The sequence below is a fragment of the Lissotriton helveticus genome, chromosome 6, assembly GCF_964261635.1.
Source record: "Lissotriton helveticus chromosome 6, aLisHel1.1, whole genome shotgun sequence".
Taxonomy (NCBI): Eukaryota; Metazoa; Chordata; class Amphibia; order Caudata; family Salamandridae; genus Lissotriton; species Lissotriton helveticus.
Genome location: NC_136067.1, coordinates 1,221,405,214 through 1,221,427,966, shown reverse-complemented (window position 1 = coordinate 1,221,427,966; position 22,753 = coordinate 1,221,405,214). Strand labels below are relative to the sequence as shown.

The following is a 22,753-nucleotide window of genomic DNA, read 5'->3' as shown; positions in this document are numbered from 1 at the left end:
CAGAACAGGTGCGGCGCTCCCACTGGCCATATGACTGAGGGGCAAGGGTTATAAAATGTGCCAGATCAAGATCAGATACTGATCTTGATCTGGCACATTTTATAACCCTTGCCCCTCAGTCATATGGCCAGTGGGAGCGCCGCACCTGTTCTGTCTTTGACAATTCAGCCTGTCTCACTCTTGACCCTCTGATACTCTCTTGTGATTACTGTTTTTGCATTAGAGCATGGGATTTTATGTGTGTTTGTGTTCTTGGATGTTTCTGGCTATGTGCTTGTCTGTGTGCCTCAGTGCGCATTGGAGAGTGTGTGCTCTCATTGGTGGGTGCTTGCACATGTCAAGTGCAATCAACTGAGCAGATAACAAGAAGATCCCTGAAAGGCTCAGTAATTGGACAAGCTCTATCCTGAACAGACCCATTAAAGACATGCAGACCCTGGCACTGCTCATCATTCCGATCCTATGCTTAGTTTGCACCCCCTTTCATCCGGATTGTAGAAAATTAGGGGGTCCCTCGGAATTTGTATATGAAGGAGTCATCCCCCCGCCTGTCTTCAAGACGGTCGCCCCAGTCATTGACTCCATGAACCCTCCATCGACAGCTGAGGCCCAGCCCTTTTGACTGTAGCCCAGTGGAGCTACCTCGCGAGCTAAAGAGGAGATGGGCTATGGATTCCCTCCTTGGCCTTCACCTACCCTGCCGGACTTTAGGCAAGTACTCCTGCGTCTCTCCTGACCTTATATCCCCCCCTCTCCCTTCCCTCACCCCTCTCCGCTCCTACTCTCTCCAACTTCTGTCCTTTGCCCTCACCTGCCCTTGCCCTTGGTCCCCACCCTGTTTTTTTTTTTCTGGAACTTTCTTCCCTCGCCACTTTAGACTGAACTATTGTGTCTGATGCCCGATGGAGCTACCTGGTTTAGCTATAAGGGAGATGGGCCATGGATTCCCTCCTTGGTCGTCACCTACCCAGTCAGTCTTTAGACAGACTTCCTTCCGTCTCTCCTTGTTGTCTCTTCCCTTATCCTCCCTCTCTCACTTGCCCTGTCCCCTCCACTACTTTTCCATCTCCTTTCTCTCCTCTCCTAATGTATTGCCTTTTTTTTGATGCAATGTGTAAATGTTGATCTTTTTCTGTTACATTGTTGATTCTCACGTAAAGCGCTCTGATACCTTCGGGTCTAGCCAGCGCTATATAAAACTCTTTAAATAAATAAAATAAATAAAGATGTGGCAAAGAGTGGAGCATCAGAATGGAGTGTTGTAGAGTGAAGGGTGCGTAGAGTGGTGGGCGTATATCAGAGCGCCATACAGTGGAGCAGTGCATAGTGGAGGTGGGAGTAAAGTGATGTAAGTAGAGTAGCACAGAGTGGCCATAGAGTGGGGAAAAATGGTGTAGAGTGTGATTGAGTGGAGTAGCCTACAGTGGCGTGTCGCACAGTGAAGTGGCACAGAGTGGAATGAAGCGGAGTGGGGTGACAGAGTGGAGAGTCATAGAGTTAAGTGTCCGAGAGGCATGGCATAGAGTGGAGTAAAGTGTCAGAGTGAACTATAGCGGAGCATAGTGGAGTGGCATAAAGTGGAGTACTGTAGAGTGGAGTGGCATTACACAACACAGAGTGGAGTTAAGTGTCAGAGTGTGGAGTGTCGTGGAATGGAGTAAAGTGTCATGGAGTGTAGTATCGTGGGGCATAGAGTGTCATAGAGTGCAGTGTTGTAGAATGGAGTGGCGTAGAGTGTCATGGAGTGCCGCAGAGTGAAGTGGCATAGAGTGGAGTGGCATAGAGCAGCATAGAGTAGAGATATAGAGTCAAGTAGTGTGTTGTGAAGTGGCATAGAGTGGAGTAGAGAGGCCTATTGTGGAGAGGAGTAGATTGGAGTGGCATAAAGTAGAGTGGCAAAGAATTAAGTAGAGTGTTGTGGAACAGTTTGACCTATAGTGTGTTATAGAGTGGAGTGTCAGAGTGCAGTGGTGTACAGTGAAGTGGCATAGAATGGGGTGGTAGAGTGGAGTAGAGCAGTTTACAGTGGCAAAATGGAGTAGCGTGGCATAGTGGAGTAGAGTGGCATAGAGCAGAGTAGAGTGGAGTATAGAAAGGTGGAATAAAGTGGAGTACAGTGGAATAGCGTAGAGAGGAGTAGCCTGACCTAGAGTCAAGTGGCATAGAGTGGAGTAGAATAGAGTGGTATAGAGTGGCATACACTGCATTGGCGTAGAGTGGCATAGAGCTAAGTATAGCAAAGGGGCATAGAGTGGAGTGGAGTAGAGGGGTTTAACGTGGCGCAGAGTGGCAGAATATAGTAGAGTCAAGGAGATTAAAGTGGAAGGCCGTAGAGTGTCATAAGGTGAAGTATGCATGGTGTGGTAGTACACTGCCATTCCAACAAACACATTTTCAATTGTGATCACCATTACAGTTACAAAGACATACCGTTTAACTGATAAAAATATACAGCGCGCAAACGATAGAATGTGGAACTGGCATTACCTAGTGTACCGATTTGTTTCCATTGTATAAAAATATTTGTTTTCGACATGCTGTCAGAATTACAAAAAAACGCACTTCGTGTGTGCTTTCCTAATTCTGATATATTCTGAAATATTTGCACAGTTCATTTACAGGCATTTAAATGTTGCTGTGTGCTAGAAAAAAAGCCTTTCCTTACACACCACCAGATTGTCAGTTATATCCTTTTACTTTGAAGTCAGAGAAAGAAAAATAAACACCAAGCTCCTTCAGAAAACAGAGCCTGACATTTGACCTCTGTCTTTCAATTCATAGCAAATGTGACAAGATAAGAACAAAATGTAAAGGCCTCTTTACAGCAAATGAGCATTCATGGAAAAATACAAAAAAACAGGCTATGCTCCTCACAAGAGACAAAGACATGCTGGACAGCCTAAAACAAATAAAGCCAGCAAACTGAAAGCAACCAAATGTGAGTTACAAACCACAAAGTCACTGGTAAACAATCAGCGGAATACACTCCTAGGTCAGCTTTCAGTATGCCCCTAAGAAGTCTATAGCAACCAGACAGCTACCCTGTCTGGTAGGCTTTGGCCTAAAAAGGAGGAAACAGTGCGGTATTTGAGCTCATGTCCAAAGTATCTACTGTTTTCAGATTGAGAAATATTTTTTTTAAAGAAAAGGAGGAGTAAGTGCTTGTGAGAAAAAGTGGGAAGTGGTAAGGACTGTGCATAACTAAGAGAAGAAAAAAAGTATGACGCTGCTTAGTGAGAAGGGGACTGAAAGCAGGGTGACCCATAAAGGGGTCTCCACCAGGGAAGAGCGTGGGGGCGAATCCTAATAGCAAAGGGTCTTAGATGCGACTTGTCTGATCTGTACAATTGTACAACTAGGGCTTTTAGCATCAAGGCCAGACAAATCTCATGAAATTTGAGGAATGTTGCATCTGGGTCCTGGCAACCAGAAAATTAAAGTAGTGGTGCCAGATGATCACAGTACAAGCCTGTCAGATAGTATCCCAAATTCGCAACCCATGCAAAACCGGAAATTATGTTCATACACTACACAAGTATCTTGCTCACACGTGACCTAGATCAACACATTACTTAGATAACTCAGTTCTGGTGTAAAAGCATTAATTTACAGGAATGGCTGTGGTAAGAAAAAGTTTCCCTGCACTTTATTTATGAAAGTATAGTCTAGTGTGATACTAAATTTCCAAACAAACGGTTTTAAAATGCTTTCAGGCACCGTAGTGTGAAAGTTCACCCTGTGTTATCCCTACAGTTTAAATGAAAAGGCTACCACTCAGTGTAATAGCTTTCGATTGTATGTGGACATTGTGTCGTCCAATGCATTCAAAGGCACAAGGTGGCATTTCCAAAATGGTAAATCTGCAATAATGAGCAACCTGGGTTACCATAGAGGTGTGTTCACATTTATGTAGATACAAATTGAATGTTAGACTTGTCTGATGAGTTCAGATCCCTACCTCGTAAGTGAGGCTGATGTTATTCCCTGTAAAAAAGGGGGTGGTGATGGACGGAGCATCTGAACCAATCAAACACTCACACCAAGTCAAAAGATCTGGGTTTGATCCATCACCGTTCTTTAGCCCACTCTGCCATCCCAGTTCAGACATGGCTATATGCAAATCAGTCTGACCCTGTGCCTCATGGGAACAGTCCAGCCCGAACTGCCAAGCCATGCCTTCCAGGGAAGACTTGGCTTGGCAGTTCGGGCTGGACTGTTCCCATGAGGCACAGGGTCAGACTGATTTGCATATAGCCATGTCTGAACTGGGGTGGCAGAGTGGGCTAAAGAACGGTGATGGATTAAATCCAGATCTTTTGACTGGGTGTGAGTATTTGATTGATTCAGATGCTCCGTCCATCACCACCCCCTTTTGTACCGCTTTTGGCCGCGATAAATGTGGCAGGGTATGCTCAGACGTGAGTCCCTTGCTCACTTTGCCACTGGATTCAAGCAAGCCGGGCTGAAGAAGGCTGGAATGCCAGAAACCGGTCCTCGGAAGCTTGTTTCCGGTCCAGGGAAGACATGGCTTGGCAGTTCGGGCTGGACTGTTCCCATGAGGCATAGGATCAGACTGATTTGCATATAGCCATGTCTGAACTGGGGTGGCAGAGTGGGCTAAAGAACGGTGATGGATTAAACCCAGATCTTTTGACTGGGTGTGAGTGTTTGATTGATTCAGATGCTCCGTCCATCACCACCCCCTTTTGTACTGATGTTATTCCCTGCCAGGTTCGAGGTGCCCTTGTCTTATAAATGGTTCTTTGGCTCCTAAGCCGCACCTATTAGTGACTCTTGCCCTTGCAACCCAGCAAAGGCCACGAGAGAAGCATGGGCAGGTTACAGGAAAATGGAAGATGCAAGGACAGGGAGACCAAGCACCCGCATGTGGAGACGGAGGGGGAAGGGCTGAGTAAAAGGAGATAAAGTCAGGGCACAAGTCGGGGTACACGCAGGTGGGCGGCGTCCACCCACTCACTATTTTCACAGGGTGGACCGGCGTCCACCCTGCCAAAAAATTGGATACCGCTGAAAAATATGGTCAATTCGTCCTGGTGTAATTTGCAAACACCAGGATACAATTAGCAGTGCCTACACCTTGTTGTCTGCTTTCCATCTGAAACAACGTGCAGGCAGGTGGGTGTTTTCTTAGTTCAGACTCCTGCTGGGCCCATAACAAATGCAAAAAGAACAAATGATAGACAGAATGCAGAGCAATGTCATACATTCACCCCAGTACAGAGATCTGGGCCCAAATCCATTGTGTTTTTGCTCATCATGCCATTCCAGTTTGAACCCAGCCATATGCAAATCAGTCTTGACCCTGCGCCCAATGAGAAAAGTCCAGCCCGAACTGCCAGGCCAGGTCCTCCCTGGACTGGAAACAAGCATCCTAGGACCGGTTTCGGGCTTTCAGTCCTTCTCAGCCAGGATAGCTTGACTCCAGTGGCATGGAGAGCACAGGACCGACGTCTGGGCATACCCGTCCCACTCGGGTGACAAATGCAAAAAGAACAAATGATGGACAGAATGCAGAACAATGTCATACATTCACCCCAATACAGAGATTTAGGCCTAAATCCATCGTTTTTTTGCTCAGCGTGCCATTCCAGTTTGGACCCAGCCATATGCAAATCAGTCTTGACTCTGCACCCAATGGGAACAGTCCAGCCCATCCTAGGATGCTTGTTTCCGGTCCAGGGAGGACCTGGCTTGGCAGTTTGGGCTGGACTGTTCCCATGAGGCACAGGGTCAAGACTGATTTGCATTTGGGCAGGTCTAAACTGGGGTGGCATGGTGAGCAAAAGAATGTTGGATTTGACTCAAATCTCTTGACTGGGGGTGAATGTTTTGATTTGTTCTTCTTTCCGTCCATCAATTGTGTGTCTTTTGGGCTCATAACAAAGGCTGAATCTGTGGGGTCATCAGGCCTCCTTTTGTTTGAGTCTACTGGCTGGTAGCAGTCAGGAGCCTCACACCTGATGCAAATGAAGCGGAGGGGAAACAAAGGCTCACACCTTGTTAGCACTTCACCCATACTTAAGATAGGCAGCTTTTCACTAAGTTCAGGCTCTTGTTTAGGAGATATGCATCCACTGTAAGAATGTCAGATTTGTTGGTCTTTCCCAGTATTTATGCAAAATAAATAGCATTTATATAGTGCTCACTACCCCTGAGGAGGCGTTGTATTAATTTAAATATCACTATTTTTTCTTGTAAATAACTATGGGTAGAAGAAGTTTGAGCGGACAAAAGGCAACATTGTTTTGTGTGTAGCTTACAAAAGTGTCAATCTTCTGCCTAAATCAGAAGGGTTTCCCTGTATACTCGAAATGTGCTCCAATGTACTCATGAGAGACATGTTAAACATATATGAGAATTTAAGATCTGATGTCACTTCTTATGATGCCACTTCCTGTGATGTCACGAGCTGCGATGTCACTTGCATAATAATTAACTAGGTTAGCTCCCGCCGCCCACCACTTCTTTTTTTAGGACTTGTCACTTGCATAATAATTAACTAGGTTAGCCCCCCCCCACCACTTCTTTTTTTAGGACTTGTGCCCTGGATAAAGTAAAGAGACGAACAGGCAATGGAGATAAAGATACGAACAGGCAAGGGAGATAATTTGGAAGAAATAAGAGGTTATGAGTTTAGCCCACCAATGAAAGAAACGGGAGAGAAAATGATAGAATAAAGAGGAGGCGAGGAAAAGGAAAGACTATAGACAGGAACAGGTCTCGGGGGATTTAAGTACTAGGAGTTCCCTGCTACATCGTGCTAGAGAATGTGCATTGAGTCGTGTCATGTTAAAGTAATAATTTTCGTTCATCATATGCAGGGTTGACAGAAAGCAATGAAAGTCGCCATAAGTGAATCAGCCCACAACAGATTATGTACTCGCACGATTTACCGAGTACAAAGCCACATGTGCACCTGAAACGGCTTACCCGAACTAATCTGTGTTGTTGAAACCAAAGCAAATGGTGCACAGAAACATTTGGAATGATGATGAAAAGGTGTACTTCCTATCATGCCGAAACGCACTCCACCTCTTGCTTTGAAATTCGAATCAGATCTCAGGGATACGCTTCAATTATTGTACGGTAAAGATTACTGCATATGCTGACGATGTCCTAGTGGTCTCTGAGAATGCCGAAGCTGCTATCCCTGCTCTTATGTCAACAATAGAAGACTTTGCATTAGTAGCTGGCTACAAATTAAATAAAGATAAATCTGAAGTTAAACTCCTAAATAACCATGGGGATAAAGGGATCGTTGGCAACTCGGGCCTCCTGTGGCAACCCAAGTCCTTCAAATATCTGGGCCTGGACTTCACTGGTGATTTGATCACCACCCTTCAAATCAATGAAACCTCACTATATAAAAAAATGTCTTCACAGTTAGATGGGTGGTCTCCTAAATATCTTTCGTGGTAGGGTAGAGCTGAAACATTAAAAATGAGGGTGACCCCTCTAGTCAACTATTTAGCTAGTATGCTACCAATGACACTCTCAAATGACTTCCTGAATAGAATATACAAGCTCTTTAATACGTTCCTATGGCAAGGCAAGCCCAGGCTATTATGTTTAAAGCTCCAATTACCGAAAGAGAAGGTTGTTCTGGGCCTCCGGAACTTTAGGAACTATCAGACTGCATTTCTTTTCAAACAAAGTGCCAATTGGCTAATCACACAGGCTGACTATACCCCAGTATGGTTAGACATAGAGAAGTCAATCATCAACGATGTGCCTCTATCTGGCCTCCTTACCATGGACATATCCCACCTTCCCCACTCAAAATACGTTTTGCTTAACACGAAAAAAGCCCTCTTACGATTAGACCATCTTTGCAATCTGAAAGTTTATAAGTCCAACATGTTCGCTCTCTGGCGAAACCAGAACCTGAAGAGCGATGGTGAAATGCTCTACTGAGATCACTGGTCTCAGAAAGGCATAAATCTAGTCAAAGACCTCTTTATAGGGACCTTCCCTTTACCCTTTTCTACTCTTCAAGACCAATGTAAATTGAACTCACTGGACTTTTATAGCTTCCTCAAATTAAAATCTCTCCTCTCGACACGCTCTATCAAACCCTGCGAACTGACGATAGTCTGTAAGGTGTCGCAAATACTGAAATCAGGACACATCGCCTCCAAAATATATAAAGTTCTCTCACCCAAACCTCGTACGTCTCACAGAAAGTGTGAAGTTAAATGGGAATTTGAACCCAACTCCTCCAACATCCCATATGACTGGGATAAAATACATATCACACCTTTTCAAATAAAATATCTGCAATATTATCACAGATGTTAATTAATAGGACGTATTAGACACCGGAAAAACTCTATAAACTCAACCTAAGCGAGAGGCCTACATGCTGGAACTGTAAAACCGATGTTGGAAATCTCTCCCACATGCTCTTCACTTGCCCAACTTTGCAAAAATATTGGAATTATATCTATGAGTGTATACATCACACCTTCAACATTACCCCACCGAAAGAATTCTCATATGTTATATTAGGTGCCCTGGACCCTACACTCGATAATTTGAATGGCCAATGTCTGCTAGATCTCATGCTCACCGTAGCCTGTAAAATTATATTATGCAAACGGGAAAACACCTCCGATGTGTTGTTCACAATATGGCAGGAATGGCTCTCCTTCCTCAGATCAGTGGACAATGCCGCGCTCCATACTTCTCCTTGGCGTAAAACCCATAAGAAGTTATGGAAATCCTTGGATGCCTCGTCATTCTCATACGATCCGCCGTAAAATTCTCCAAATCTTGTTTATGCATCAGGACTCCATCGTAATTCAGCCCTCCATAATTGCGTAGGAAGTTAATACTTGCCACACTTGTGTAACATACGATTTTGTATACTTTTGTGAACTCCCAAGGTGTACTATGATGACTCACTTACTTTTATGTCCTCCACGAGCTAACTGCGATCTCCTTGGTTGGCATTTGAATACTGTATAATTTACACTGTATAGTTTATATGATTTATACTTATTATTCATTTATTAATCATTTCCTATTTATTTCTTTAAGAGATTTTGGATTTGTGTTTATTAGTATGAATGTCTTATTATTTGTGTTTACTTATAAATCAATAAAAATGATTTGAATTAAACAAACATTGTTAATGTGCTCTTATTGTGGCCTCAAAACATTATGAAAAGCAAAACCGATGGGATTAAAAGTGGTCATTAATATGCTGTTATGCCGTTTCTCCTGCAGGTATAGTTATTTGCCGATACTGTGGTGGGCGGGTGAAAAATGCCAATCACTGTGCCCGCGGATGCCTGTGCGGCTGCCGCCTGCAGGTGACGCCTAGCTCGCGCTCGCTCGCGCTCCCTCACCCCAGCGCGCGGAAGCTCGGCACTGAACAGCAGCTCCTCGGCAGCCGCGGCAGCAGCAGCATCCCCGCACTCCGACGACGCGCGAGCCTTCCGTGCACCGGTGCCCACACAGCCGCAGGTGCTCGGCCGCAGCAGGTGGAAGGACAGCTCAGAGCCGAGGATGGAGACCCAGGCACAGCCAGGTGAGTGCAGCCACGCCCCCTCCCTCCTTCCGTCCGCCGCACCCTCACAGGTGTGGGTTGGACACACCGAGAACTCGCCGAATGGTCAGGTCACGGGGCGGGGGCAGTGTAGGTCCACGTTTCGGGGGCATTCGCGAAAACTACGAGAAAGCGCCGGAGGACAGAGTTGCTGACCAGTTCTCGAGAACGCCGCTCTGAAAGTGAGTGACCGGCAGTACTTCCAATGAAGTACTACAGTGCGCTGTAGAATCTGGACAGACGCGCGCGAGCAGAGCGTGGTCCTTATAGATGCCTTTTATCAACGGCAGGCGGTAGAGCGTCTGTTGGATGATATTCAGAGGAATTTTACGTCTGTATACGTCCGTGTGGAAGTGCAACTCGCTGATGCGACAATCACAGGGCGCACCTGGAAACGCACATTTTGTGAGGTGCTCAGTGAAGCCGATTGGGATTTTTTTAAAATGCAGCACCGAGGAACTTGTAAATGATTTTGGGAAATGCTTAATGAGGGATCTCCTTATAGGCAATTGCATCAATCTCTGCATGATTTTGGTCGGATGAAATTGTTATATGCATTCCTGGCCCTCCCTCCCTCTAAGGCTAATATTTTCTGCATGCTGTAATTCGTAAGGGCTGACGCTGGAAACGCGGCTTGTAGCGTTAAGAGTAGACAGGAGCTTCTCGCCCCAGAGGGAAGAGGGTCCGGTGCTGCCCCATACCTTCACCCGCCACGCATGCGTGATCGTGGGAAACCTCCCATTGTCCACTTCCAACTGACGCCCGTCCGCTAATCGACATTAATAAAGAGTCTGTTAAAGACTGGACCTTCACTTCAGGTGCTTCCTCTGTTAATCTCTCGGGGCTGGGTCAGAGTACCTTTCCCCGCTAAAGACTGTGTGACACTACTTCACTCTGGGAAGGAGGTTATACCGTTTCCTCATTCCCAGGTCTGGGGGCGCCTCCCTGTGCCGCCCGAAGAGCTCCCGTGCAGCAGGCAGTGTTCAGCTTCCCTGGAGCACCCACAGTTGCTGTCGTATCTCACGGCGCCAAGGACTGCGCCCCAAATTGCATTTCATATTTCCTCCAGAACTACCTTTGTTGTTTTAACCAGATACGAATTAGTGGTCAGATTACAAATCACCGCAACTGTGATTTTCCAGCGGCTATAATATTCTTGCCAAAAGCTTTCAAATAATAGCAAAAGATCGTTACGTGTGTTATTTTCTATTTTTGCTATCCATTTCGAAACAAAACCGACACAAATTGTCTAACTCCTTTCAAAAGAGGAAGGGAGGGTTGGCATATTAATTTATATTCATTTTGTACAAATCTCATCTGTCTCGTCTACCTTTATGGTTGACTGCCACAAACGCGGAGAGCGCGATGGCATGCCAGCCATCTGCATCTCATTACTGCAAAGCCTCGCGCCACGGGCGACTCTTCGCTCCCGGATGGCTACATTTGTCGTAACGGCTTAATATATGGCATCTGACCTCCTTAGGATGCGCTGTCTTTTCTTTAATGCTGATTTTTGCTCCCGTATGCCCCTAAACCCTTGTATTCTCGACAGCTTTCGAATTGCACTAAAGTCAGTGAATTATAACAATCATTATATTTTTTGTTGTAGTTTTTTCTCGAATTCAATGTAAGATATTATTTCGGCAGACAATTATTATGCTTTAGTTACGATATTGCAAGGAGTATGGCTTATATTTTCATAAAGCATTTTTACAAAGGATACCTCATTGTCATATAATTGCATGAAGAGTGGGTGCAGTGGTGAATTGAAAATATTGTGTCTGTTTCTTTTCCTGTGCTCAGTTTTCCTTTCTTCTTTTTCTACATATGGACACTAGTGAGCAGGGCTCGAGTCGGGGTACCACGCAGGTGGACGGCGTCCCCCCACTTATTTTACCGGGGGGACGCCACCCCCCCCTGCCAAACAGCTGGACTTCACTCTTTGGCCTCTCTGGGACGAAGAACTCGCCACCATTCGTGATGTCACTTCATGTCGTGACGTCACTTCCGGTGACAGCTTCCCCCCCACTTCTTTTTTTACGACTTGTGCCCTGCTAGTGAGTGAATGTGTCAAGAAAGGGAGTTGAAAACATAAACTTAATTACCCTGAATAAGGTCCCCTCTTCACACTCATTTTCTGATGTGCCCTCACAGAGGCATTGAATCACTCAGTCTTCCGTTTGTGTCTAAGGTGACACAGACTAAAGGCTCCTCTCTCCCTCCCAGCCTCCTGTAAATAACAACATGAAAAAAATGGAGGTGCTATACTTAGTGGAAGGAAGAGAGGAGTTGTTGACTGGGAGGAGAAGGTTCTTATTTTGAGTAATGAAGTCTACCAGTAAGAAATGTTTGAAAAATGTATGGTGGGATGCCCATGTGGCAGCTCTGCATATTTCTGGTATTGAGGCCTGTAACCTCCGTCCAAGAGGCCAAAGTGATCTAGTTAACGACCCTAAAAATTAGTTGGGGGAACTTCATCCATTGAATTAGAAGCTTTGCAGATGGCCTGTTACACACTCCTACTTAAAGTTGAAGACGTGACCTGTATACCTGTTTACCATAAAGAAAGAAATGAAAAGGGAGTTTGATTTCCCTGACTTTCTTTGTTTATTGTAAGTATAGCAACAATATTCGCCTAACATCCAACAAAGAACGCATTGAGCAAAGTATTTTTTAGCTGATAGTCAAATCATCTTTGCTTTCTTTAGGGTATCAAAAGGCTCATTTTGCTGATCTCTTAGAACTGTAGGGAAATCCCAGCTCGGACGGGTTACAACTGGTCTTCTTAGATGAGAACATCTCAATAATCTAGTGACCAACGGAGATAGATTTGTTAATTCCCTATTGGCCTCTCTAAAAACCTTCTTATTGTGGCCTTTTGGGCTTCTAAGGTTCTTAAGGAAATATTCTTTTAGGAACTCTAGGTTCTCTAAGGTATCTCCCTCCCCATCCCAAATACTGGCATCCATTGATAGCTGCAAAGGACATGGAATCTGAAATGGATCTCATGTTTCCAGATTTGGCTTGTGTAGCCACCAACTTAGATTATGTATTATCACAGGGGACACTGAGACATGGACTTCGTGGCTTACCGAGGCTGGATCCTGATGGTGTAAATGATGGTTTATTAATGGTGTCAGGTGGAATCGTGCTGTGGAGCTGTTATAACAGACACCAACCCCTGGATTTGTAACCAAAATCTTTGGTGGTGCTGATTGAGAGACAAGAACGTTTGCCGGTTTTACTAGATGGTGTTGATTCTCTGTTGTGGAAGGAATAATTAACCCTTTCTTGAGTTGGAAACGACCTTTATGTATTGTCTCTCCTGGGCTGGTTCCAGATTTGATTTCCAAATATTCACCTTGAAGCCCATCTCTAAGAATACTGGTTGTTGCAGCCACTGTTTCATGCAAAATGAAGATGCACACGTTAACTAAATCATCCAGCTACTGTAATATTGAAAACTCTCTAAGCTGCAACACCACCACCATTGGAGCCAATACCTTGAAAAAAGTCGTTGGTGATGTGACCATCGGAAACTGTTGACTTTCAGGATGGATTGAAATGTGGAAGTAGGAGTATTCAAGATCCAATGTTGCCAGGAAGTCTCATTTCTTGATTAATGAATTGTAGTTTGGAGTGAAATAATTTAAAAAAGGTCTGAACTTGACAAACTTTTCCAGAGCTTTCAAGTTCAACACAGGCCGGAAATAACCATCTGTTTTAGCACCAAGAAGAGGGTCGAATAGCAGCCTTCTTTTTCTTGCTGAGGTGGACCTGGGATTTCTGATTAGCTTCCAGTTTCCAAGGTCTTGTTGAGAGGGTTCTGAGTCCTGCCACCGCTGCTCCAGCTAAAGCTGCGGATGCCCCTTAAGTTGTCAAATGTTACAACTGACAAGACCTATTAAAAGGGCTTCTATTTGTTGCAGAATTGCTGTCATGTCACCATTGTCCTGCATACAATCCTACAATTTCCCAAAGTCCTTTAATAAAACTTGAGTGGCGTAAGCTGCATGCATGCTAGCCCTCATGACAAAGGTAGAGGCTGCATACGGGTTTTTAAGGGGCAAATCAATCTTTTTGTCAACCGTGTTTAATATATATATATATTTTTACTTTGTTTTTATTATTTTTTAACAAATTTGCAATTTACAGTGCATTTTCTTTTTGATCATTGTGATTAATACAGTTCAGATCACGGCTGTACAGGGACAGAGCCCTTATTGATATTCAACCTTCTGGTCTGTTACATTTGTTGTCGTCTGTCTGTTTCAATCATTGGTCTAGTAACATAGCGTATTGCAAAAACTTATAGATTGTTTACACAAAAACATAACGGAGAACATTGTACCCTACACCTGGAACACTTTCAGTAGGATTATACATTTCCACGTATGACCCCCCCCCCTACGTTCAGACGCTGAACCCTGCATATCTGTTTGTCTGTACATGGTGTTTACCCAGTCACCCATTCAGTACAATGTGTAATAACTATAGTTCGGACGGCGTACCCTGTCGCTACGTGGGAGCTAATTGTATGTATGGAAGGTAAGGCAGATAAAAAATACATAAACCTATGTAGAGTGTTGGGACAAAATGCTGAACACCACCCCATATTCCCGACACTATGAGCCATCTGTGGAGTGGTGTGGCTCACTGGTTAGAGGCGGCAGACCCGGAAGCAGAGAACGGCCCAGGACCAGGGTTCAATTCCCGACGCGGCAGGGTCGTGGACCAGGGTCAGCGGACTCGATAATTCTCGCCTCGGTGCCTACTCTAACCAGGGATCACACTCTGCAACTCTGGGCATTAAGCTTGCCTCATCTCTACAACGGCCCCCCACAGACGCCGGGGATGCCTGGTTTCACCTTGGAGATACCCAGATGGGACCATCTCACAGGGAAAGCCAGGACGGGTTCCCCAGCGGTCTTGGGCGCCGGGACGCTTACGGGCAGCTGTGCGCTTTACAAGTCCCACACATTTACATTTACATCTGCACTTTCACATTCATTGGTGTACCTAGCGTCGACCGCGGATGGTACCGACAGGCTATACAAAAGTATGGGAGAATCGCATCCCAAGCTGCAGCCATCAGTTCTTTACACAGCCCTCTGGCATCTTTCCGATGAAGAGCCACACTTTCCACTTGTGCCCAGCATAGCATGGACTGGTAGCAGGCTACGGCCACTGGGGGAATCGGGAGACTTCCAGCAGCGCATGAGCAGTTAAAGGTGACTGAGTCCCAGATCTATGTACCTGGAAGTCACCTTGTGCCTCCTGCATCTGGAGTACAGTCCCAAGATGCACTGCTCCCATGTCCAGTCCAGCCCCGTTCTGTGCATTGAGTTAAGCAGCTGGTGACCGCGCCCCAGTGTGTGTGATGGCTGCACAAGTCCATAGCATATGTATTAGGTATGCTCCCACTGCATCACATCTCGCGCATTTGGCATCAGTGTGGCCAAAATACATATTTATACACTCTGGCATCAAATAAGCACTATGGGCGATATAATATTGAATAAGCTGGAATTGGACATCCCATGGAATGACCACGGACTTTCGAGAATATTTTCCTAGTCCTGGTCTGTGGTGGGCCGCTGCAGGTCCGTGTCCTATCGAGCACGGAGGGAGAGCAGCTACAGCGATTTGTGTGTTCGGAGAGATTCCGCAAACCACTTTGTTAAATGCCGGCCTGTGCCCAGTTAGTGTAGGTATTGTGTAGTTAAATGGATAGCAGGTTCCTGCGTTATATCTCCCCACAGTGCACTTAGCAAATTAACTATTGCAGTATGTAGTAGGAATTGACTTTGCTGTAATTCCAAGTTCTTGGCTAGTTCTGCAAGCGGAAGGAGCAGCCCATCAGCATATAGATCTGTCAGCGTCTTCACCCCGGCATCTTCCCAGTGTGCAAGCTCAGTGCTGGTTATTGCCCAGAGTCTCCTTGGAGTATTTAATATCTGGAGCGATGGCGCATATGGCGTGACACATCGCGTAATGTAAAGACTGCGCTGATAACATCAGTACGCCACCCCCACCGGAAGCTGCGTAGGGGCACTGGCCACCCGGCCCGGTTGAAACAGCATTACAATCTGGGTATGAGTGAGCTCAGGTTCCTGCTTTGCTGTGTCCGCCAGTTGGCGTGCGCCAATCCAACGAGCCACCCACGGAAGTTGCGCCGCCAAGTAATTTTGTTCCATATGAGGCAATGATAGACAGCCCTGGCTGGTCAGCCGGTACATTTTAGTTAGTGACACTCTGCTCCATGACCCATGCCATATGAATTGCTGCATTCTTGATTCCAAAGCCTTAAAAACTGAGTATCTGAGGTGCAATGGCAAGTTTGTGAAGTAGTAAAGCAGGTGCGGTAGCGCCACAATTTTTAGCAGCGCGATTCTGCCCATGACCGCCAGCGGTAAGGTAGACTAAAATGACATCTGCGCTTTAAGAGCTGTAACAACTCGGGTTAGGTTCCATCAAGGAGGTCCTGTGAGTCCCTATAGATCAGGATCCCAAGGAATCGAAACGCCTCAGTCTACGAGTGAACTTCCCTGCCACTGATGATCAGGTGTGGGTCAGGGGTAGCTTCTATGAATGGATCTAAGCAGGACTTATTCCATTTCACTCATGTTAGACCTGGCACCATTGGCGTGGGTCTCCCTTCCATTTTTGCTGTTGCCTCATGTATTTTTGCCGGTGTTAGATGATGTGGGAACTGTGCCACTGCTATTCAGTGCAACAGTGCAAGTGCTACCTATTGTAAATGAATGTATTAATTGGTGAATCCATGATTGACTGTTTGGTTTACTTGTCAGACCCTAGTAGAGTGCACCAGGGGTGCCCAGGGCATGAAATCCAAATGCTGCTAGTGGGCCTGCAGCACTGGTTGTGCCACCCACGGAGGCAGCCTTGTAAAATGTGTCTAAGGTCTGCCATTGCAGAGCCTGTGTGCAGTCTGGTACTGTCATGTTGACTGGGCAAGTGCACCCACTTGCCAGTCCCTAAACCTTCCCTTTTCTTCATATCATTCACCCCTATGGTAGGACCAAGGGCAGGGTGCATTGTAAGTAGAAGGTAGGACATGCCCTGGTGTGTGTGGCATGTCTTAATAGTGAATTACAGCCATTTTCTTTTTTCACTATTGCTAGGCTACCTATTCTCCATAGGCCAGAATGGGCTGTTAGAACGGTTACATTTTATAATCCTAACTGACTCAGAGAACATGGTAGAAATTCGAGTTTAGTATGCCTGAACTCAGAATAATAAAATACATCTTTTAGTCAAGTTGGTTTTAATATTTTGTGTTTGAAAATACCACTTTTAGAAAGTAGGTATTTTCTTGCCTAATATTTGAAGCCTGCTTCTGCTAGGTTTTGTATTCCTCTGTCTGGAGTTTGTGAGTGACAGAGCTGGGGGATTCCAGGAGACAGGCTGGGGCAGCCCAGTGGTGAATAGAGAGATCTGCATCTAGATGGGAGGGAGGAGTTGCACCTGGTACCTGAATAGGGCTGGGCCTTCCCTTTACAATGCTGGCTCTACCTCCGGTGGTGTGTCAGATGTCTCTGCCCTGTACACTGAAAGAAGAAAAGGAATCTTGTCAACAAAGTGCTCAAGGGCTGTACCTTCCCTCCCCTGTGCTGGCTCCACCTCCTGTGGGGCAGCTGATGTCTCTGCCCTGCACAGTGAATAAAATGAAGGACAAACAAAGTGCTCTGGAACTGGTTTGGAGTAGGCAAAGACCCCTCTCCCCTCAGAGAACAAAGGATTTTGGGGTTGTAATAAATGAGCCACTCTTGTGATTTTGGCACCCTATGGTGACCCTCACTATTACCATTTTAATTGATTTTAGTGTGTTCCTTAACGTAGGATGGTCCTGCATTTGCCTGCTTTTCTTCTGTAATCTTGCTGTCTTTCAGTGGGAGCTGTTACTGAGTGGAACAGTCTTGCCAAGAGCAGAGCGTGTGGGATCTGCATTTGAAGGTGTGCTGTTGTGTAGGAATGTGTCAGTGGTGAGAATTATGAGTTCTTACTATTGGCTTTGACCATTCTGTTTTCTGACTTTATCTTGCTTAATGGCAGGGCTTGCCTATTGGCTTTGGCATAATCCTATGCCATCTTGTATTAGTGGCCTATGCGTAAGTGACTCCATCTTCTGAGCCTTTCTAAGTGAGAAGTGATGTTTTGCTTTCACTTGTTTTCTGCACTCTGTGTGCTAGTAGAAACCGGTTCTTATCAGAGGAATGTACAGGCTCCTTCTCGAGGTCACAGCAAAGGCTTGATCAACCAATGCTGTGTCCTGGGCACGGAGTGGTACGGAATCTGATAGGAAAAGGAGGCGAGGCTTGCTAGAAGTTTCTACCAATGTTTCCACTTGTATTAAAAGGGGGAGCCTCCACTGGTCTGGTGATGTATTGAGTTTTGTGATTATTGCCATTGTTATGTGAGCCAGTGGCTGTGATCGTTTGAGGTGTTTTCTTTGTGGTGTGGGAGGTGCACATCCAGAGTGATCCGCTACTCTGTATATATATCTTTCTGATCTCTTGCAGGACGTCTAGTGTATCTTATCTTATATCAGTTATTGCTTGTTTATTAATCAGTATTATAGTTTGCTCAATTATTGATTCATGCCATTCAGATTTTAAGTTTGCTCCGTTATTGATTCATGCCTTTAGATTATAGGTTTGCTACATATATTTGAATCTAATGTATTTGGAATCTGAGACAGCCTTTGTTTAGAGAGTATTATGTAATAAACCCCAAGCCTTATTCTAAAAGTAATAGTCTTTGCATTTTGTTAAATAAAACTCCTTTTCAAAAGGTGCTGTTTGTTTTGTGTTGCAGTCTTGCTGTGCCAGGGGTGGTAAGACATGCTTAAAAGTGTATATTATTTAAAGGAGTAATGATATATGTGCCTCCCAGGTGGGAGTGTAGTGATTGGGTGTGGCTTATTGGCCAGAAGCCACATTCAAAACAGGAGTATAAATATTGGGACACAGATCCCAAAAAATTAGATCACTTTTGGAAAAACAAGAAGAAACCTTTGCTGAGGAGAAGAATCTGATCTGAAGAAGCTGAGGAGAGACTATCCCTAAGCTGAAGTGCTGCATGGGGGATTGGCCTGCAGTGGTTGCCTGACTGCCAAAGAAAGGAGAAAGAACTTTGTGTGCTTTACTTTCAACTTGTGAAGGATCTCCAAGCTGAAGTCTCCTGCAGAAGTCTCTGGGACAACAGACTTCACCCACCAGCTCCCCAAAAGTCTTCCTGAAGTGCCCGCAGCTGTGCTGGACTTTGTGGGGGATTTGCGTGTCACAAGGAGCTGGAAGCGCGACTCAAGATCGAGAAGCGTGTCGCAAAGCTGCCGCTTCACAACACGAAGTGCCCCGCATCACCGGAGAATATAGTCGACGTCGCAGCAGACGCCGACGCATCACCGGGAAGCGTGTCGCAGGAGAGAAGGATCGACATCGCATCAGATGCTGCCGCATCTCTGAGAAGCGTGTCACGGGGCCTGTCGTGGCTCAACCCTGGAGAAGAGGATCGACATCGCAGCAGATGCCGCCGCATCACCGGGAAGAGTGTCGCAGGGCCTGTTGCAGCTCGCATCATTGTGGAAGCAACTCACATCGCCAGGAGAGAGGATCGACGTCGCCGCATCACTGGGAAGCTTGTCGCAGGGCCGGTCGGAGCTCGCATCTTGTAAAGTATCTCGCATTGCTGGAGAAGAGGATCGACTTCGCAGCAGACGCCGCCGCATTCCCGGGAAGCGTGTTGCATCAAGGAGAGAGCGCCGTCTTTATTTCTTTGCACCCGAACTTTGCCGCGTTTCCATTGCTGCAACATTACTTGTTGTGGAAGCGCAATGCATCCTAAGGTATATTGACGAAAAGTGTTCCATCTAAAGAACTGAACTTAACTAAGCTAAAACTACCATCTAAAAGTACAGTATTGTGGATTTGTGTCGTTTATTGCTCTTGTGGTAACTCTATATAAAGTATACTTATTTTTTATATAAACATTGCGTGTTGTCCATTTGTAGTGTTGTCACTGGGTTACTGTATGTGGTCACAAATGCTTCACACACTGCCTCTGAGATAAGCCTGTCTGCTCGTGCCAAGCTACCAAGGGGGTGAGCAGGGGTTATTTTAGGAGTGTACCCCCTTACCCTGACTAGAGGCAAGGGTCCCTATTTGTCACAAGTACCTACCTGTGCCAATTAGAGACCCCCAAATCTAACAACCCTTAATTCTGATTTGTCAACCGTGTTTGATAACGTAGAATCTTCAGAAGATAATGAATAGATGAATTGATGGCAACATGGAATTCCCCTTTGGGGACATTTCTCCTCAAATTGTTTAAATACGTAACTCCTGTTCAAGAACAGTAGGTCATTCTGTCTATCAACATCTTTCCATTCCTTAAAGATAATCTCTCTAACGACATCATGGAGAGAAAAGTTATCCACCACAAACCCACTGTACTGGGTGTGAAACCTTTAATCATCCTGTACTTTAGATTAAAAACCTAACACATCCCTTATATTAGCCATTAAGTCCTGGAAAACTTTGTCCTGAGAATATTTCCTCTTTGGCAAACTATCGGGTCGTCATTAGGGCTTAAACTTTTGTCTTTTTGCGTGTGGATCATTAAGTGCTTCATCCACATTCTGGATACTCAATTTTCGAGGCCTGCTCTGGATATCTGTGGCATGTACTCCTCCTCAAAAGTGTACACATGCTTTCTTTTCTGTGTAGCCTTTCCGCCTGTAGGTGTGGTGTTCATGGTAAAGTATATGCCCCTTCGCGAAACACCCACTACAGGAAGTGGTGCAACATGCACCACTCCTTATTTATTTTGGCTGCTCATTAATGAGTCTTGTGGCCAACATGATTTGCATGTTTCAAAAACAGTGCACTACCTGCCTAGCTTAACATGCACCTTTATGGATTTAACTAGGCAAAGAACCACTAGGATCCCATGTTCCTGAATGGCAGGCCCACGAACAGGTGCAAGTTGTTCCCCGTCCTAGACCTGCACATGAGCGAGGAGTGTATGTCACAGGCAGCAGTATGAGACTCCTTCTAAACGCACAATAGTAAGCAATGTTGAATTTATGAAAAAAAATTACATTAAAATATTGCGTGAAATCTTACCTGACAACGATGCAACACACAACACAGGAGGTTGTTAGGTAGCCTTTAGTCTGAGTCACCACAGACACAGGAGAAAGACTTGTGTGACACAATGCCTGTCTGTGGGCAGGGTCACCCTCACTAGGTAATGACGATGACATCCAATGAGGGGATAATGCTGGCATGATACTGTATAGGGAATAAAGGAGGACAGTGGCAATCTCCTTTAAAAAGACTCGTGATGACTCGCTTGAGTGCATCATATCTTCCAACTGCTGCTCTGCACCCAGTAAACGAGAAAATGAGGTGGATGATATATAAAAAGAGATATAGAGTGAGAGTTTGCAAGAATGTTTTGGTATTAGAAAAAATCAAGTATGAACATAATCCATGGCAACTGGATTCTATTAACAATTTCAATGCGTAATTTAAGACAGGAGTAAGACACAAACATAACTACTGATAGAACATAGTTCACAAATTGGAGTAAATATTAACATGTAACACGTATATGACTGTAGTAAGACCAGTCCTGGAATAGAGTGGGATCCAGTCAGATTTGGCAGTTCTTACTGAGCCAATTCCAGAATCCAGGCTGGTTCTAATAAATCATCCAATTTGTGTCCCATGGTGTGGTAATATCTGGAACACAGCAGCAGTTCAATCATGGATGTACTGTGTGCATCGCTAGGGCCAGCAGAAGGGACGCGCATGCCTCCATTATTAGATCATCTGTTCCTTCTGTCCAGGGTGCTTCGTAGCTTTGAGAAGTTGGGGCTTATACTGAGCATAGAAGGAACCTTACACATGTCCCATCAAGAGCCACTAGGAATACACACAGCATGCCATTTCACATGTTTCAAGAGATGCACTGAGATATGGCAGTTTTTTTTTTATCTAAGTTCTGTCGGTATGTAAGTCTGTGCATCATATTTGACAATGTCAAGTACACGTCGAGGTGTGTATGTACAAGTAAACATGCAGCACACTATTGAAAGAAAGTGTATTTTTGGCACCTAATGATAAGTGTTTAGTACTGCTCTTTACAACCACTTTGATCAACTTTGCAACGATGAATCATTGTGGCAAATGACCCAGGACTCAAAGTTATGCCTTGGAGGTTACACTGAGCTGTTTGAAGCTACCACAAGATTCATTCAACGTTTGTACCACAACCTCTGCCATAAGATCTTTAACCCACTCATCTTCCCTTATACAAAACACATATCTGTGACCTATTCGTTACACCCTATGATGTAAAGCAGGCGTGTCAATCTTCTGTTCTATTTTATGATGCCTCAAACTTCTGATCATGGGAGGTACGCATATCTCTCCAGCCAGTGCATTAACCAACAGAGTAAATGTACTTCTAGTATATCATGAAACTTGTTGAATACATGTAGATCTCTGCATAACTAATCTTAAACACTGTATTTTTCCAAAGACAAACTCTGCTGGTGCTCAGTAATGGCAAACAAAGAAAGGTGCCATTGAGAGGAGTTCCAAATAGGCTCTTCAACACAGCACAGCATACAAATCCTGAAACCACTTAAATAAAGAAAAACAAAACCCTGAGTGATAGGCTTGCAGACGGTACCAGGCTGACAGGGGGAGGGGGAGAGGAGGAGGAGGACCATCAGGAGAACCAGGACCATTAACACAGGAGGACTGGGAGCAAGAGAACCAGAACAAAGAGAACCTGGACCATGTGGATCAAAAGAATCTGGGTCAGTGGGGGAAGAACACTGCACGGATCAGTGGCTGAGACAAGGAAAGTCAGTTGTGCCAGGAGGAAATTGACCAGGATCCTGGGGATCAGCATTAGTAGGACAGGCATCAGGAGGATTAGACTAATAGGACATGGAGGAGCAAGGGGGCCAGGAACAGAATGAGTTCTAAACCAGGAGGACCAGAATCTAGAAAACTGAGAGGGCCCGCGCCAGGATGACCAGCAGGAGGATAAGAAAGCAGATCAGGAGGATAAGGGCGAGGGCCTGTACTGGAAGGAAGAGGATCAGAAGATGGGCCAGGACTACCAGGACCCAAAGGAAGATGA

At 45.2% G+C, this 22,753-nt stretch overlaps 1 protein-coding gene across 1 annotated transcript in view; it reads left to right on the top strand.

The window, feature by feature from the left end:
- The first annotated feature begins 9,475 nt into the window (after positions 1-9,475).
- The window catches only part of TPD52L1 (TPD52 like 1), a 957,427-nt gene continuing 944,149 nt past the window's right edge, over positions 9,476-22,753 (top strand). Inside the window, exon 1 of the mRNA XM_078648935.1 lies at positions 9,476-9,553. Within this exon, the coding sequence (XP_078505061.1) occupies positions 9,532-9,553 (22 nt within the window). The 5' untranslated portion in view covers positions 9,476-9,531. The remainder of the gene's footprint in view (positions 9,554-22,753) is intronic.